Genomic DNA, 18,233 nt, shown 5'->3' with positions numbered 1-18,233 from the left:
TGACCAAACACATTGCATTCCGCAAAGATGAGTTTTTAAATGCCAAAGTTTTTAAATGCAAGGTGTGGAGTGTGGCTTGCCTCACCTCTGGAAACAGTCAGGAGAGGCACTTCAGACCATCTTTTTGGCACCTGACATAGTCAGTTGGTGTCGGAAATCAGGAACATTTCCTGAAGAAATCAACTCTGTGAGGTTGCTGCCGGGACAGCTCTAGAGATTGTAGTCTCTTTACTCATCTTGATTACGAATTTTACATTTCTTAGATTCTGAATGTAGTTTGGAAAATGATTCCCTGCCCTTGGTCCTAGGAAAGTACTCAGACATGCTAGGCCTGTTTGCTACCAGTTTGTACCTGGTCTCCATTCCCAGTCCTCCTTTAGAAACAAGAGCCACCCTTTTATTTTGCGATGGTCTCATAAAGTTGCCAAGCTAGCACTGAATTCACTTTGTAGCCCAGTAGACCTTGAATGTGAGGCCACAGAATCCCTAGTAACTTGGGTGAAGTAGGGGCGAGAGGTACATTTCCTTTAGAAATCTCCAAATGGCATAATATACGTATCCTTTTCTGGGAAAGGTATTAGTGGCAGCAATCCATAAATGTTTGGATTTCTGTCCTTCTGTTCCGGCTACTTAACCATTCATGCTAGGAATTGAGGACCTGCACATATAGTTTCTCTCAGATGTCGGTTAAAATTTTCATACCAAGGACAAGCTCTGGTTCCACAGGGCGCATGCACATATACACACTTGGGCATGAAGCTTGAGTGCTTTAGATTTCTCTGTTTGGGCTAGCCCCAACCCTACAAATGCCCTCTCTCTGAGTTTCAATCTGTGTCATTTTCTTGTTTTTACTAAAAAGCCAGAATTGACAGAAAAGAAAAGCAAGTTTGACTCAACACCAACGTTACTCTTTACAGCAGCCCACATGGCCGAGGGCAGAAAGGAATCACCCCTCCTCTGGTAGTCGTTTTGACTCAGTTTTGATTATTGTTGCCAGTAGGATTTATTGATTGCTTCTAGCCCCTGAGGTATTTTCCTGATTAGAGAATTCTCCACCCTCCCGTATCAAATCCCTCCACATGTATGTCGTGAGTATGTGTGGGGAGGTTGAAGGTCAACATTTGGTATCTCCTGCAATTACTCTTCACCTTATTTTCTTAAGAAAAGCTTTTTTCACTGAATCTGGGCATTTACTGATTCACCTAGGGGAGCTGAACTGCAAGTCCCAGTAATCACCTTGTCTCTATTTCCCCAATGCGTGGTTTTTGGAGGGTCCAAGTTGAGTCTTCATGGCTGCATCACAAGCACCTACCAACTGAGCCATCATCTGCCAGTCCTATTTTGAGAATTTTCATGTGTTGCTAATTCCTGAAATGCCAAACTGAATAATTTATCACTCATTGACCAGCATGAGTTTGACACAGTCAGAGAGTGAGGAGTCATAAAAATTTCAATGACTTTTGTGCAAAACCTCTCTTATTTGAACAATTAATCCTTTGATATATTTCCAAATAAATTACTATTCCCTAGTGTCCCCAGTTCTGCCACCATAGCAGATGGATACAGTCTGAAAGAGAACTTGGCATGGACTGGACCAGTACACAGTCTTTGGTTACTGAGAAAGCAAGAGACAGATATAGCCTTTCTGAAAAGAAAAGTTGATGCCATTAAATATAGTTTATGTAAGCTTTCATATTAAAAATGTCTTAGGAAAAGAGACAGATTTGAGTGTTTTTTTTGTTTGTTTGTTTTGTTTTGTTGTTGTTTTGTTTTTTGAGACAGGGTTTCTCTGTAGCTTTAGGGCCTGTCCTGGAACTAACTCTTATAGTTCAGGCTGGCCTTGAACTCAGAGATCTGCCTATCTCTGCCTCCTGAGTGCTGGGATTAAAGGCGAGTGCCACCACTGCCTGGCTTGAGTGTGTTTTAAATGCAGTAGATTGCGGGTGGAGCTTAGTGGCTGGTAACACGCTTGACATCCATAAGGTCCTCAGTTCAATCCTCAGCACCACAAAAGTTAAAAAAAAATAAGTCACGCAAAAATGAACTGTGAAACATCCCTGCATATTATTTTGCTTTAAAGCACAAATTCATATGCAAATCTGCCTCTGGGAACTTACCTATTTTCCATTAATAATCGATTGTATTTATATTTATGTTATCAGAACTTGACTTAACAAATGTCTGTTGGGTTGCGTTGGCAATACTTTGGGGGCGATGCCAGCATATTTAGGCTCAAGGCTTCTCCTCTTTGCAGCAGGTCCTATTGTCCTTTACAGATAGTTGCTCAAGTTTGCAAGTCAGTCGTGTTCTACGTTAAGTTTACTCACCTCTGAGTACAAGGGAAAGAACACAGTACAAGGAGTTGGAAAATTTTAGACGCATTCTAACTGTATCTTTCACTGGTGAGAAACTCCTGACAAGTCAAATGTGTTCTGATATTTTGATGTCACTATTAGAAGTTTGCATGGCAGAAATGCATCTTTAGACACATCCTTCCAAGAAGAAAATCTGGGCCACTTCACTGCTTCCTTCCTGCTTCTTCAGTCAGAGGTCCCACGGTAGTCTTGACCTGAAGGGGTCATAGCCTTTACTGATGAGAAAGGACAGGATGAGAGGAACTTGGGGGCTTCTATGGCAGTGACTAAAGATCATTAAATTCTCTTGGCTCAGAAACACCAAAACAGCTAACTACACAAACAGCTCCCACTCCATCATGTACCAGGAAACCCTAGAAAATGATCTTGAGACAACCAAATTCAAAAGCAGTATCTCAAAAAATTTGAAGGTTGATATATAATGCTCTCTATACATCATCCATAGAAGGAGTGACGTACATTTATGTTTAGAGGGTGTCTTAGCCTTCTCTTGCTGTGAAGAGACACCATGACCATGGCAACTCTTACAAAGGAAAGCATTTAATTAGGGCTGGCTTACAGTTTCAGAGGTTTAGTTTCCTGTCATCATGGTGGGAAGCATGGCGGCACTCAGGCAGACCTGGTAATGGAGACGAAACTGAAACTCTATTTCGGGAAATGCAGGCAGCAGGAAAAGAAAGCTACGGGTCCTCTCTTGGGTTTCTGAAGCCTGAAAGCCTACCTGCAGTGATACACTTACTCCAAACCGGGCCACACTTCCTAATTCTTTCAAATGCTATCCCTCCCTGATGACTAAGTCTCCAAATATATGAATCTACAAGGTCATTCTTATTTAAACTACCTCAGAGGGGTAAAATATACTTAGAAATCCTGAGAAAGGAATCATGCAGGTGTCACCTCTAAGTTGCTTCAATACATATTTTTGCCTCCCCCGCAAGAAACTCCAATTCTATACCTAGCAATTAATTAATTAATTAAAAAAATGGACATAACTTTATTTGGAACCATTTATTTGGAGTTTATATCTTCAGGAGAAAACAATTAAAATAGATTTAAAGATTCATTCTCCATAATGAAAACATATATATGTATATATTTCTTGAACAAGGTGAAGAGACCCATATGGATTTAATGGGAAGTTTATTGTATCCTTGGTCAACAGTAAAACATTGATCTGACATTGATCAAAACTTTGATTCTGTGTTGGGTAGCAAGAAGGAAGCATAGACATGCTCTGATTAAGTATCAAGTCTGATAGAAGTGACCACTTTCATCTTCACGATTAACATTCAAAGACAGAAAATACTAATCTCATTAACATATAAGGAAATTAAGGCACAGAAAAGTTAGTCACTATTGGTGGTGAAAACTAGGTTTCAAACTATGTTTGTTTTGAACTTTTCCCTTTATTTTGTTGTTAGAACTTCATGTCAATAGTAACAATAGCAATACTGTCACTTTCAGGGAACATTTAAGTACCCAGTGTTGTGCTGAGAGCTTTAAACACATAGTTCCATTTAATTCTCACATCAGATCTGTGTGGTAGGGATTATTTCCACTGTTGAGATGAAGAACCTGAGACTGAGAGACCGTAAGGGATTCCCCTTTCTCCTCCCCCATCACCAGGCATGGAACAGTGGAGCCGGGCTTCCCTGTGTCTGTAGTGTGGGCTAGAAAAACCTGTGGTTGGACCTGCAGAACCACAGGGTGCCCCTCCCCTGACGATCATCAGCATGACTTTGCTAAGCCTGTACATAGATCCAGTCACTTCGGGTGGGTGACACATATTTCTCACATCTCTTGGTTCTGATATCACTAAGATCCTTAGTATGTTTTTTTTTCCACAGGTGCTTGCTGAATCACAAGAGACTGGTAGCATCTCTGAGGGGCCGAAGTTGAGGAGGAATGTCCGTGAAACTGAGCCTAACTGCCCAGAAGGATTATATCATGGGGGCCAATTTTGCTGTCAACCATGCCAGCCTGGTAGGTCACACGAAACATCCAGAGAAGTGGGGTAAGGGGTTGAGATGTCCTACAGGTAAGAATGCATTGGGCAGTTAGTTATACAGCTATTGGCCATCCTATGGTGTATAGAATTACAAAGAAGAGGTGAGGGGAAGACTATAAAATTATCCTCCAAACACAAATCTTGGGTTTTTTTTTCTATCTTTATCTCACATGTCTGGGGTACTTGTGAAAAAAAAATGTAATACACAAATTGCATATATGTCTAAAATGTAAAGATTCATCTATTTAGTTGTTTCTCAGGAGCTAAGCAGGAGTCATTTGTGATGGTTAAAAGCCTGTCATCTCAGAGCTGACTAACTCTGGGGCTCCCTCAGCCAGGAATTTCCACCCTCAGCTGTATGTCTCAGCCCCTCTCTTCAGTCTCTCACTAAAGCTCTCTGTCCTGGCACTGAAGCCTGCAAAATACATTTGCATTTTGCGGCTGAAAAGCCAGAAATGCTAGAAAAGCAACGAACAGCAACAAAAAGTTTTTAAAACTTCAGTGTTTTGAAATGCAGAGCACTTTTTAACTAAAACTCTTTCAAGTACCGGCACATGAGGTACATAAGGAAAATGTAATTCTGTAAGTTCAGTTTTCACGTTGGGGTTGACCACAGTTACTTACAAATCAAGGCTAAGGCCCGATGGCATTTAGGATTGTTCTACAGGTTACAGGCAGTAGTCATAGACTTCCAGAAGGCTTTTGTAGGTTTCATCACTGCTTCTCAGGCCCAGGTCATGTACGGACCGACTCCAGCAGTCTCCATGGGGCACCTTCCTTTCTAGGTTTTCCTAAGAATAGCAAGAAAGTTTCCCCTATGATACAACCCACTTATACCGAAGTTTCTGCACAGCTCCCGTTTTCCAAATAGCAATTGGGAATCATCTACTTTTTTTTTTTTAAGTCGCTAAAGACAATCACTTTAGCCTCTGAATTTGAAACCCATATCTATAGTTTGAAATTTTGGATGATATGTTTAAAATTTCAAGTGCAAGCTAAAACAGAGGTGATGTGTTTTGCATGCTAAGCTCTCAAAGATCTCAGCTGTGTGCTTTTACTGTACTTTTTGTCTTGTTTGTATTTTAAAAGGGAAATCTCATGCCTGCAGCAAACTTTTAAGAAGGAAAATTGTGAGATGTGTTGAGAACCCCACATGATGTTTTTACTCACTGACGCAGCAATGGGCTATTTATAGGAACAAAATGCATTGGAAACTGAAAGTTTTGTGTGTATGGCATTTTATTTTGATGGCCAACTCTGTAGGATTGTACATGTAAATTCTGGAGTGATCAAAGGCTGGAATAGTCTGTATCAATCAGAGCCTAAGTGTGTCAACATCTCTGATATACTTCTAATCTAATTCTCAGTTGTATGGATTATTAAAATTTAAATTTATTTATTTTTAAAGACAACCTTTTCTCATTTTTACATACCAATCCCAGTTCCCACTCCCTCCCCTCTTCACACTCTCCCCACTTTCCTCCCACCCCACCCCTATCCACTCCTCAGAGAAGATAAGGCTTCTGATGGGGAGCCAACAAAGTCTAGTACAACACTTTGAGGCAGGGCCAAGGTCCTCCCCACTATATCTAGGCTGAGCAGGGTAGTCCTCCAAAGAGAATGGGCTCCAAAAAGTCAGTTCAAGCACCAGGGAAAAATCCTGGTGCCATTGCAAGTGGCCGCACAGTCATACAACTGTCACCCATATTCAGAGGGCCTAGTCTGGTCCTATGCTGGTCCCTCACCCCCACAGCCGTCAGTCTGAAGTCAGTGAGCTCTCACTAGTTCAGGTACGCTGCTTCTGTGGGTACCACCATCATGGTCTTAATCCCTTTGTTCATATTATTGCTCATCTCTCTCTTCAACCGGACCTTGGGAACTCAGCCCAGTGCTTCGTACCGGATCTCTGCATTTGCTTCTATCAGTTCCTGGGCGCAGGTTCTATGACAATTAAGATAGTCATCAATATGATCACAGGAGAAGGCCAGTTCAGGCACTGTCTCCACTATTTCTTGGGGTCTTAGCTGGGGTTGTCCTTGTGGATTCCTGGAAATTTCCCTAGTACCAGGTTTCTTGCTAACTTCATAATTGCTCCCTCAATTAAGATATCTCTTTCCTTGTTCTCCTTCTCTGTCCTTCCCCCATCTAGACCATCCTGTTCCTTCATGTTCTTCTCCTCCCTTCCCTTCTCTTCTCCTCCTCCCCTTCTTCCCTTCTTTCTTCCCCTATCCCCAAGATCTCAATTTTCTCAGAAGATCTTGTCTATTTCCCCGTTGCAGGGGGATCCATGTGTGTCTTTCTTAGGGTTCTCTTTGTTACCTAACTTCTCTGGGGTCATGAACTATTGGTTGGCTATCCTTTGCTTTATGTCTGATATCCACTTATCATGTTTATTTTTCAGGGTCTGGGTTACCTCACTCAGGATTGTTTTATCTTTCTCTATCTATTCGCCTGCAAATTTCAAGATGTCATTGTTTTTTATTGCTGAGTAGTACTCCATTGTGTAAATGTACCACATTTTCTTTATTCATTCTTCAGTTGAGGGGCATCTGGGTTGTTTCCAGGTTCTGGCTATTATGAATAATAATGTTATGAACACAGTTGAGAAAATGTCCTTGGGGTATAAGTATGCATTCTTTGGATATATTCCCAAGAGTGGTATTGCTGGGTCTTGAGGTAGGTTGATTTTCAATTTTCTGAGAAACTGCCATACTGATTTCCAAAGTGGCTTTACAAGTTTGTACCCCCACCAGCAATGGAGGAGTGTTCTCTTTATAAACTCTGCATCCTCTTCAGCATACACTATCATTAGTGTTTTTGATCTTAGTCATTCTTAGAGGTGTAAGATGGTATCTCAGAGTCATTTTGATTTGCGTTTTCCTATTGGTTAAGGATGTTAAATAGTTCCTTAAGTGTCTTTTTGCCATTTGAGATTATTCTGTTGAGAATTTTCTGTTTAGATCTGTACACCATTTTTTAGTTGAATTATTCGGTATTTTGATGTCTAGTTTCTTGAGTTGTTTATACATTTTGGAGATTAGTACTCTGTCTAATGTGGAGTTGGTGAAGATCTTTTCCCATTCAGTAAGCTGCCATTTTGTCTTATTTACTATGTCCTTTGTCTTACAGAAGCTTCACAGTTTCAGGAGGTCCCATTTACTTATTATTGTTCTCAGTGTCTGTGCTACTGGTGATATACTTAGGAAGTGGTCTCCTGTACCCATGTGTTCAAGGCTACTTCTTACTTTCTCTTCAATGAGGTTCAGTATGGTTGAATTTATATTATGTCTTTGATCCATTTAGACTTTGATCCATTTAGTTTTGTGCATGGGGATAGATATGGATTTATTTTCATTCTACTACATGTCGACATCCAGTTATGCCAGCACCATTTGTTGAAGATGCTTTCTTTTTTCCTTTGTATAATTTTAGCTTTTTTTTGGTCAAAAATCAGGTATTAATTGGTGTGTGGATTAATATCAGGGTCTTCAATTCAATTTCATTGGTCCACCTTTCTGTTTTTATGACAATACCAAGCTATTTTCAATTTCTATTTCATTGTAGATTTATAATAGAGCTTGAGGTCAGGAATGGTCATGTCTTTAGAAGATCCTTTATTGTACAGGATTGTTTTGGCTATTCTGGGTTTTTTGTTTTTCATAAGAAGTTGAGAATTGTTCTGTCAAGGTCTGTGAAGAATGATTTTGGGATTTTGATAGGGATTGCATCAAATCTGTAGGTTGTTTATGGTAAGATTGCCATTTTTACTATGTTGATCCTACTTATCCAAGGACATAGGAGATCTTTCCATTTTCTGATATCTTCTTCAGTTACTTTCCTCAATAACTTAAAGTTCTTGTTTCAGAGGTCTTTCACGTTTTTGGTTAATGCTACCCCAAGATATTTTATGTCATTTGTGGTTATTGTAGATGGCAATGTTTCTCTGATTTCTTTTTCAGTCCCTTTATCAGTTGTATATAGTAGGGCTACCAGTTTTTCTTTTTTTGAGTTAATCATGAATCCTGCCACATTACTGAAGCTTTTTATCAGCTGTCTGAGTTCCCTCATAGATTTTGGGTCCATATATACTATTATATCATCTGCAAATAGTGAGAGTTTGACTTCTTTTTTTTCTGATTTGTATCCCCTTCATCTCTTGTTGTCTTATTGCTCTAGCTAGAACTTTGAACCCAATATTGAATAGATATGGAGACAGTGAACAGCCTTGTTTTATTCCAATTTTAGTGGAATCACTTTGAGTTTCTTTCCATTTGATTTGATGTTGGCTGTTCGCTTGCTGTATATTGCTTCTATTATGTTTAGATAATATCCCTGATCTCTCCAAAACCCTTTCATGAAGTGGTGTTGGATTTTTGTTGAATGCTTTTTCAGCATCTTATAAGATGACTATATGTTTTTTTTTCTTACATTGATAGATTTTCATATGGTGAACCATCTCTACATCTCTTGAATGAAGCCAACTTGATCATGGTGGATGATTTCTTTTTATGTGTTTTTGGATTCAGTTTGCTACACTTCCCTGTATATTTCACAAAACTTTTTGCTTTATTCATTACCCACTGGCACTTGCTACCACTTAGCATCTCTGTCTGAGAAGGTGAAGGTCCAGGAAGCTAATCTTTTGTCTTGCTTTCTGCAGGACTTCCTTCAGCTCCTAGAGATCCTTTAGCACACAATAATTATTTAATATAACAAACAGTTGTTATTTCCAGAAGGCAGTGTTCTGTAATGCTTGGTCATAGAAAGGCATGTGTACGGTTCTAATAGTAATGACAGAAAAATCTTCATGATTTACATAACAAAAACTTAGGCTTTAGACACTAAATGCTCTATCAAAGATTTGATGGAGATTTCTAGAAATTTCCAATGTTCCTTTGCTTAAACTGTATTCTTTATGACTAGGATTTATGAATTTGGGAAGATAAAATGTGAATAAGAACTAAATGAGTTTGTTTCATATTCTCAGAAGCCAAGGACAGCCACCTAGATAGATAGAAACTATCTAGTTTCTTCTCTCCAGGAAAGAGCATTTGGTCTTTGATTGTTTTTCTCCCAGTGTTTCTGTTGCTAACTCTTCTACTTTTTATGGGAAAACATTTTTGCCTTTCATGTTTGGAAAGCTCTCAATATGATTGTTTTCCCAGTAGTGATTTGTCTTTTCCAGGGTGTTTGCATATAATTAGCCTAATGTATCATTCTCTGATTTTAAGATTTGTTATTGTCATCTTTGCATACTTCTCATGTTCTTACATGGAGACTGCCTCAGCTCCAAAAACTTTATATCTTTTTTTTTCTTCATGATAGGTGAACGAAAATATTTGGACTGTACAACCAGTGGTGGTAAACCAATTTGCTCTGCCTGTGAAGAAGGGAAGGAATATATGGACAAGAAACATTATTCTGATAAATGCAGAAGATGTACATTCTGTGATGGAGAGCATGGTATGTATCTAAGAGAGCAACTGAAAATGTGTGGATCATGCAGAACCACATATGACACAGTTTGAGATCGAGACCTACTCTAGTACCATACTAGCATACAGGAGGGTGCAGAATGAGGTTAGCTGGGTTATGTGGAGTCAGATCCTAAGGTAGTAATCTCTTTTAAGGGTCTTCTCAGCAATTCTCTCAAATGGAGACAAAAGACAAAATAACCCAATGAGTGGAGTTGTACCAGTTGCAATCAAAGTCACCTATAGAAGCTATTTTTCCCCACATCTATTTAAACTTGTCTTGTGATTCTTGTTCATTGTAAGAGATTGCACTTTCATTTCCAGGCCACCCAGACCCGAATAACCACACAGAAGCTGTATGAATCACAACTGTTTGGCCAATAACTCAGGTGCATTCCTAGCTAGCTTTTCCACCTTAAATTAATACATTTCTATTAATCTCTGTATTGCCACAAGGCTGTGGCTTACCAGTAATGATCTGACATCTTTCTCTTTCATCAGCTGCATAATATCTCCTTGACTTCACCTACTCTCTATATCTCTGTTTGGATTTCCCACCTGGTTTTACTCTGCCAAGTCATTGGCCAAACAACTTTCATCAACCAATAGAAACAACACATATATAGAAGGACATCCCATATCAGTCCATGGCTGTACAGAGAAACCCAAGATATGGGGAGAATATTCCCTCATCTTTGGGGCTCTAGTCTACATCATTCTATCTGGGGACCTGAATTTTTGTAGCTATTTCAATCCATTCTCAAGACCAAGATGAAAACAAAATAAAGAAGCAGTAGCAACAGCCATACTTTGGTTTGATATAAAAAAAACTTCTTTGTATCAAGTTTTAAAGCTCTCTCTCTCTCTCTCTCTCTCTCTCTCTCTCTCATAAAGCATTTACATCAGACTATAAAAAATGATGCCAAACCCTGGTTGTACACTAGAGCTGCTCAAGAAGCTATTGCAATACTAATGCATAGATGTTAACTCTCAATTAAATCAGAATCTCCAAGTCGAGTCTGAACATGTGTCTGTTTAAGCCTAGCATCATGTAGCATTCCAACATGCTAGACATGACAGTGATGATGATGATGATGATGATGATGATGATGATGATGGTTTCTAGGCTATGTACTTAAGGTTCATGGTTTTCAATGAAAGAAAGGGAGGGTCCATCTAAGCAATGGTAGAGTGTCTGGTGTAAGTGGAGACTGTGCTTTTATTTCCCAGCTTCCCAATACCAAGTAAACACACAGAAACTTACATTAATTACAAACAGTTTGGTCAATGGCTCAGGCTTCCTACTAGCTAGCTCTTACAACTTAAATTAACCCCTTTCTATTTATCTATGTATTGCCATGTGGCAGTGGCATTATCTCATTTTCTACATGTCTTGTTTGCTTGGTGGCTGGGCTGGTATCTCCCAGATTCTGTCTTCTTTTTCTCTCTATCTCTGCTTGGATTTCCTCTGCCTGTCTCTATGCAGCCTGAGTATTGGCCAAATCAGTTTCTTTATTAACCAATGGTAATAAAACATATTCACAGCATACAGAGGAGAATCTCACCTCAGTCTGGCTTTCTGGTTTATCTGTCCACTAACAACTCCACTTGATTGCTGGGCCTTTCAATCTGGTACTGTCATTATTTATTAGTAAACATTGCCATAAAGGTGTGATTGTGTAACAGTTGATAATAAACAGTAGATATAAAAAAATCCATGAAAATCCTGGCCATCATTTTCATAGCTTATTTTGAACTAGCTGCTACAATGAATGCTTTATAAACTGGCTTTCTAGGTTTAGAAGTAGAAACAAACTGCACCCGGACCCAGAATACCAAATGCAAGTGCAAATCCAACTTCTATTGCAATGCTCCTGTCTGCGAACACTGTGATCCCTGCGTCTCGTAAGTTTTAGTATTCAGTGCCTAAAACACTAGCTACAACTTGAGAGACCCTACCCTTCTAGAGAAGAGCCACGCTGAGTGGGAGTTAGGAACTCAAGTTACAGTCTTGACTCTTCCATTTGCTCAGTTACCACCAATTAGCCCCAGACATCACTGAGTACTTTCCAGTCTCTGAACATTACCCAAACCACTCTGTTCAAGTGACACTGCTGACTGCTTAGGTTGGTGATGGTGCTGGGAGGCATGCAATGGTGGGGAGACCAGAAGATGCTGTCAGATGCCCCAGAGATGGAGTTAGAGGTGCTTGGTGTGGGTTCTGGGAACCGCTCTCTGATCCACTCTATAGGCAACAAGCACTCTTAACCACTGAGCCATTTCTCTAGCTCCTATATCTTAAAGTAGATTTAACATCGTTCAACCAAACACTCATCACAGTTCTTAGCTTGTGCCATCTTTTGATGGTGATCTAGAAACGTCTGAGAGGAAACAAGTGCGGGAGAAGAGCAGGCAAATAAAAAGAACCCTAATGTGTAATGTACACTGCAAGATAGGAAGGAATCCATGCAGACCTTCTAAGCTTCTTCTGCCTTTTCCCCCTAGGTGTGAACACGGAATCCTTGAGAGGTGCACATCAACCAGCAACACCAAATGCAAGCAAGAAAGTAATCATTTGCTTATTTTTTTTTAACATCCCTATCATCACGTCAGAATAAAAGCTTATTGGTTTGTTATTGATTGAGAGAAAAAAGCTTCACTTCATCTTAAAAGCTGTTTAATTTCATATAAAATGTCCAATATTCCCAACCACAGGTACCAGATATCATTTCCTATGGCCGTGCATCGTCGTCCTCGTTTTGGGAATATTGTTTGGTAAGTCCTCTTTTTGTTTAAACGGTAAGTTGAAATGACATAGGAAGTAGCCGCTGTGCCCACTGAGAAAGCACAGAAAGCTGGGGAGAGTGTGACAACAACTGACCTTCTCTGGGGCTGCCCTCCCTCAATAAACCATTTACTTTAATGTTTATTTGATTTTTATGTTTATTTATGTTTTGCTTTCTCTTTCTTATTTTGTGTCTTTAACTTCAACATGCTTTGTCCAAAAATTACTTCAGAATGTCAAAAGTTAAGGGAAAGCTGGGTCTCATCATTGTTATTCTAGAAAATCACCTTGAAGCCTAGCGAGGAGAAGATACATCAACTTTCAGGGACTCAGAATCTTCTAATTTTTCCTTCTTTGGGGGAACATGAAGCTGTCTCCTCAACCCCTTTTAGTGTGAGGATTTCCTATCAGAATAGCATCTGATCCTCACAGTGGTCTCTTTGATCTTTCAGGGCTTTTATATTGGAGGTATTGGAGAAAACCTCATGGTGACCCTGAGTCTGGGACTGCAAATTCTGTGAGTATGCAAAGTTGCATTGGCTTTCTTAAAAAACAAAAAAGCAAACAAACAAATATTGGTACTTTCTTTAAAACAAATATGTGTTTGTCCATGCACAGGTTAGAGCAACAGTAATAAAAACCTAACACAACAGCAGTGAACTTATTAGTAAGTTTTTGTGGGGTGCTACATAAAAGCGTCTAACTCTATAGTCGTTTGAGTCAAGATGGGGCCTGTTCTGACCTGTCCACTTCTTTCTCAAAGAGACCATGTGCTCTATCTGTTAGGCAGAACAAGAAAGCATGATTGTAAAGAAACATAAAACTTGGTGTTAAAGACTCTTTTACCAGAGTTTTCCAAGGGAAGAAGTTGTCTGGGACCCCTAGTAACCCAAAGGGACACTCCAAACCAAAAGCAGATTTTTTTCACCCTGAATTTACACGTTGCCTTCAGCATTTACAGTGGATGTTTGTTGGGGTTGATGGCAGTCTAACTGGCTGCTGCCAGGGAACGGTGTTAGACTGAGTCATTTCAGCACTCATGCACACAAACTTTATCTGGACGGGGACATGATTAAGGAGCCCACTTTAAGATTAAAGTTAGCTTGTAAAAAAAAAAAAATACTGATTACTCGGGAAGGCCAAGGCGTAGCTGGATTGGTTGGATTGCTTTCTTAAAGGTGGTTAAGTAGAAGCAGTAAGGAAACAGGCTGAATAAGTAGTTTTAAACAGTCTCAAAGCATATTACGAAGCTGGCTGAAAAAAGTTGAATTTCTGAAGGCAAGCTCACAAGAGGTATTTCCAGAATCAAATAAACCCTTCCAAGGCTTTACACAAATGCTATAAGGAGCAATGAAAGAGCTTGGAAGTCTGCCAGTGAGAGCTGGAAAAGGGATGTACAAAGCACCATGTTTCACCTTGCTATTTTCCCTCCAGAAATGCTATTAATCAAAGTGTGGGACTCAGATTCCAAACTCCAGCCAAGGTTCTGCTCTTAAAGTTCACTTAATGGCCACAGTATGGCTCTCTTTAGCTAGCCATGGCACTAATGCTAGATAGAATCTACCACAGGAGGATGGAATCTTTTAGGATCAAAATTGAATGATTGAAAGAACTCATCTTAACCAAAAAGTCTAATTTTCTAAATTCATGTACATACACATGTGTATATTATATATACATATACTATATATGTATATGTACATATATATATATACACACTAGACAATTGTATTCTATTTCCTTCTGAATTTAGAAAGAATCGGATAACATTTAAGTATGTATTTGTCTCTCTCTCTCTCTCGGTTTTATTCCTCCCAGGAAGACATGCCAATGAATCTCCCAGGTGAGTCCTTCTATTATTTTATTTCACAGAAGTGGCTTTGTCAGAATAAGCCTAAACTGGAACGGACCCTAAGATTTTAGAGGGAAATAGTCTTTAAATTTCAGAGACATTGTAGGCTTTCCTGATATTTGAACTGTCAGTTCTATAAAGAGTTTAAATTTATAACAGCCTTAATTAAAAATAAACCAGGTAGTGATAAGACAGCACATTACGAGAGGTTTAAGAACAATTTCTTCCCAATCAGCTATATCACAAAACTCCCTGTAAACTGATGTCCAGGTCAAATGGAGCCATAGAAAGTTAGCATGTTTTCCCCTCTAGAACAACATGTCCAGTTTTATTTGGTCCTGTCCTTTGACCTCTGACTCAGGGATAGGAAGAACTGACCTTTTAGGTTTGTGGGTCTGTTTATCACATCTCTAGGGGGCATTTGACATGATCCTTTTTTTTTAAAAAAACAACTTCTGCTTTCATGACTGAGATAAGAAGACGTAAAGATATCATGTATGCCCAGCTCAGAGAGTAAACTATAGAAGCCACAGCGAGCTTGCGAGGATGACTCTAGCTTGTTCTCTAGGCATCTATAGGACTCACCTGTACTCCACATTTTGAGAGGAGACATGAACATGGTTTCAGTAATGGAAATCTCTCATAGAAAGACATTTTCAGAGAGTATTTTCTGTTTTCCAGACGTTGACTTGCATAAATACATCCTGCATATTGCTGAAGAAATGTCTTTAGACCAAGTGATGACATTTGTCCGGAAGAATGGGATGTCGGAGGTGATGATAGACGAGATCAAGAATGACAATCTCCAACACACAGCTGAGCAGAAAATCCAGCTGCTTCGGCGGTGGTATCAAACTCACGGGAGGAGGGATGCGTTTCGCACTTTGATTAAAGGCCTCAGAAAAATGAAATGCTATGCTCTTGCAGACAGAATTCAGGCCATAATCCAGACGGACCTTGAAAATGCAACTGCAGACACCAGAATTGAAAATGAATGAAAGACAAAGACTCAAGTGAAAGCTACCTCAGTTCCAACTAGAGAGAGAGAGAGAGAGAGAGAGAGAGAGAGAGAGAGAGAGAGAGAGAGAGAGAATCTTTTAAACCAGCACTATGGCTGGTGCCTGAGTCAGAAGCATTGCTATGAATTCAAGACCAGACTGGGCAAAATAGTAAGCTCCGGACTAGCCTGGGTCATAGAGTAAGACCTTGTCTCAAAAATAACAAAAGGAAAAAAAGAAAGAAGAACATTTTTAATAATGGAAATCTATAAATGTTTGGCTTTTTGTTGAGAATATTTTCTGTTTCCTTACATTTGTAGAGACAATATATTTATAAAATGTGAAGATTTCATGATTCTCTTTTGAGTAATGTTGAAAGGCATGTAGTGGATGGGCAGGGACAAGAGCAGCTGCAGTAGTGATTTATGTACCCACATAGAAGTCTACACAGAAGCATATAAATTCAATATCATGCTCTAGCCTTGAGTGTAGATAGTGTGTGCTGGCCTGTAGTGGATCATCCTGCTCCACGGCCATAGAAGGCAGGAGATTGGCTATAAAGTCACACACACTGTAAAGGTTGCTTTGTCCCAATCCAAGTCCAAGATAATCTTAGAGGTTTTACCATATGCAGAGACTTGGCTAGCCATCCTTAGAACATACACATGCAAAGTTTGCATGTGTATTTAAATGTAGAATTTAATAAGGTTCTGTTTCAAAGATTTCTTTTTGTGCAGACCATTGGGGTTTATGAAGTAATATTTCTGATGTAAATTTGTGTGGGAAATGTAGAATAAATCTGAATTATTGAATATATTCTATTTATATATCACTTTATATTTTCAAAATAATTTGCTTGTTTCTCAGTGCTTTTTTTTAAAAAAAAAAAATAGGAGTGTATTACTCCAGCCTCACTACCTCTCAGTTTTTCCTTGTTCAACTGGATACAAACTTATCACTCCTAAACCTGGAAACTTTTCTAAAGAAATAATGGTCCCCCCCCAAAAAAACACAACTGCCTTGGAAATTTTAACCTGATAGGAGAGCTACATTACTTTTCTAGGGGTGGGTTAAGGCATGTTATGGACTCATGCCTACACCACCAGTGGTGGGGACAAAAATGAAAGCCCACTTGATTGCCTTTTGGCAATTCCTGGTGTGTTCTCTTTGCCTACCAATGACAGTTGATGCTCAGCAAAGCTAAAATGCCCAGAAGGTTCTAGGAATTGCTTCTGTTATTCTCTTCAGGTTCTGAGACAAACCATTTCCTCCATCTACGGCTATGCTGTTATTTTTGCATAACATTTATGCATTTAAACCTCTACAAAAGTTGTATTAAATGTGAATTGGCATCTGCAGTGTTTGTGTTTGTGTTCATGTACTGTGACCTGAGGAGACTCAAATGGAAACACACTCTTGCAGTTACCTAGTGATCTTCCACTAATGGGTGATTCTTTTCCTCTACATATGGAAATGTATAACAAAGGAGATAATTTTTTTAATTAAAGTACCATTTTGACATTTCTAATTCTCTGTTATCTTGCTTGTTGTTTTATTTTTCCTTTGCTCTAGTAACCACTTAAATATTTAAATATTACCTGTTCAATGAAGCGTTAAACTTTTCGCTGACTTCTGAAGAGGAAATTCCTCTTGTAAAGCCTCTTAATAGTTAAAAGATTTATTCCATGGCTGCTACTGCCAAGAATACGCCTAAATAGAACACAACCATTTGCCGAACAGGATTATACCGGGGAACTGAAATACTGGTAACAAAATACAAACGTTAAGGGGTGAGTTTCTCTCTCTCTCTCTCTCTCTCTCTCTCTCTCTCTCTCTCTCTCTGTGTGTGTGTGTGTGTGTGTGTGTGTGTGTGTGTTTAGTAAGTGAGTTGAAAAGAGGAGATTCAAATACTATACCCTAGCCACTTGATGACCACTAGGTTTCCTCTCTCTCTCTCTCTCTCTCTCTCTCTCTCTCTCTCTTCCTCCTTCCACCTCCTTTCCTCCCTCCTTTCCTCACCCTCCCTCCCTCTCTCTGTTTCTCCCCAAGAAGCCCTTAAAATGTATTATCCCCTTATTTTTCCATTTTTGAGAATATCATCTGAACACAGAAATTCATAAAGCAATAGCTTCCACATTAAAATCAAATTTAGCAGAAGCTATTTAGCAGAGTCACATAAAGTAAGATGACTACTTTACTTTGGTTTGTTTGTTATCAAACAACCAAAGGAGGCTTTGAGGTTCTGCCATATGTGGAGGCGCCCCTTTCTCCCCGTCTTAGGTCAGTGGATGAAAAAGTGATCCTCTTTTCTTATCATTGACTTCTCTTTCATGTCTTTAATCTTTTTTAATTACAATAATAGGTCTATTTAACCCAATATTTCCAAGAATTGACTGTTTAGTATGCAGTCAGCATTAAAACTTTTATTTAGAACTGGAAGAACAGCTTTGCACAACGAGGGCATGAATTCAACTATTCATGTGTTAATTCAGCAACACAATTAAACAAAGCAACCCTCCCTTTAAAAAGAAAAAAACATTACTAACAAAGCACTATTGATGAGACAGCTTACATTCCCCCAGAAAGTCTTAGAACTACAGTGTGGGCTTTATTTGCACCTGTAATCACTTCTCCCACATTCCATAGATCTGGAGGGCACACGAGGACAGTGGCTACAGCAGAAGATAATTCCCACCTTTCTCTTTCTTATTAAAGAGTCCAAGAATAAAAAAGTGCATATT

At 39.2% G+C, this 18,233-nt stretch overlaps 1 protein-coding gene across 2 annotated transcripts in view; it reads left to right on the top strand.

Annotated features, from left to right (window-relative positions):
- Fas (Fas cell surface death receptor) overlaps positions 1-16,308 on the top strand; it is a 31,928-nt gene extending 15,620 nt beyond the window's left edge. For both annotated transcript variants that reach the window (XM_048438867.3, XM_048438868.3), the window contains 8 exons: positions 4,223-4,358; positions 9,709-9,846; positions 11,654-11,762; positions 12,363-12,424; positions 12,573-12,632; positions 13,095-13,159; positions 14,461-14,485; positions 15,176-16,308. In XM_048438867.3, the coding sequence (XP_048294824.3) occupies positions 4,223-4,358; positions 9,709-9,846; positions 11,654-11,762; positions 12,363-12,424; positions 12,573-12,632; positions 13,095-13,159; positions 14,461-14,485; positions 15,176-15,492 (912 nt within the window). In that variant the 3' untranslated portion in view covers positions 15,493-16,308. The remainder of the gene's footprint in view (positions 1-4,222; positions 4,359-9,708; positions 9,847-11,653; positions 11,763-12,362; positions 12,425-12,572; positions 12,633-13,094; positions 13,160-14,460; positions 14,486-15,175) is intronic.
- The last annotated feature ends 1,925 nt before the right edge of the window (positions 16,309-18,233 follow it).

Source organism: Myodes glareolus, chromosome 7, assembly GCF_982192425.1.
Source record: "Myodes glareolus chromosome 7, mMyoGla1.1, whole genome shotgun sequence".
In the NCBI taxonomy this organism is placed as follows: domain Eukaryota; kingdom Metazoa; phylum Chordata; class Mammalia; order Rodentia; family Cricetidae; genus Myodes; species Myodes glareolus.
The sequence above is the reverse complement of the archived record's forward strand: the minus strand, read 5'-3'. Positions and strand labels throughout refer to the sequence as shown.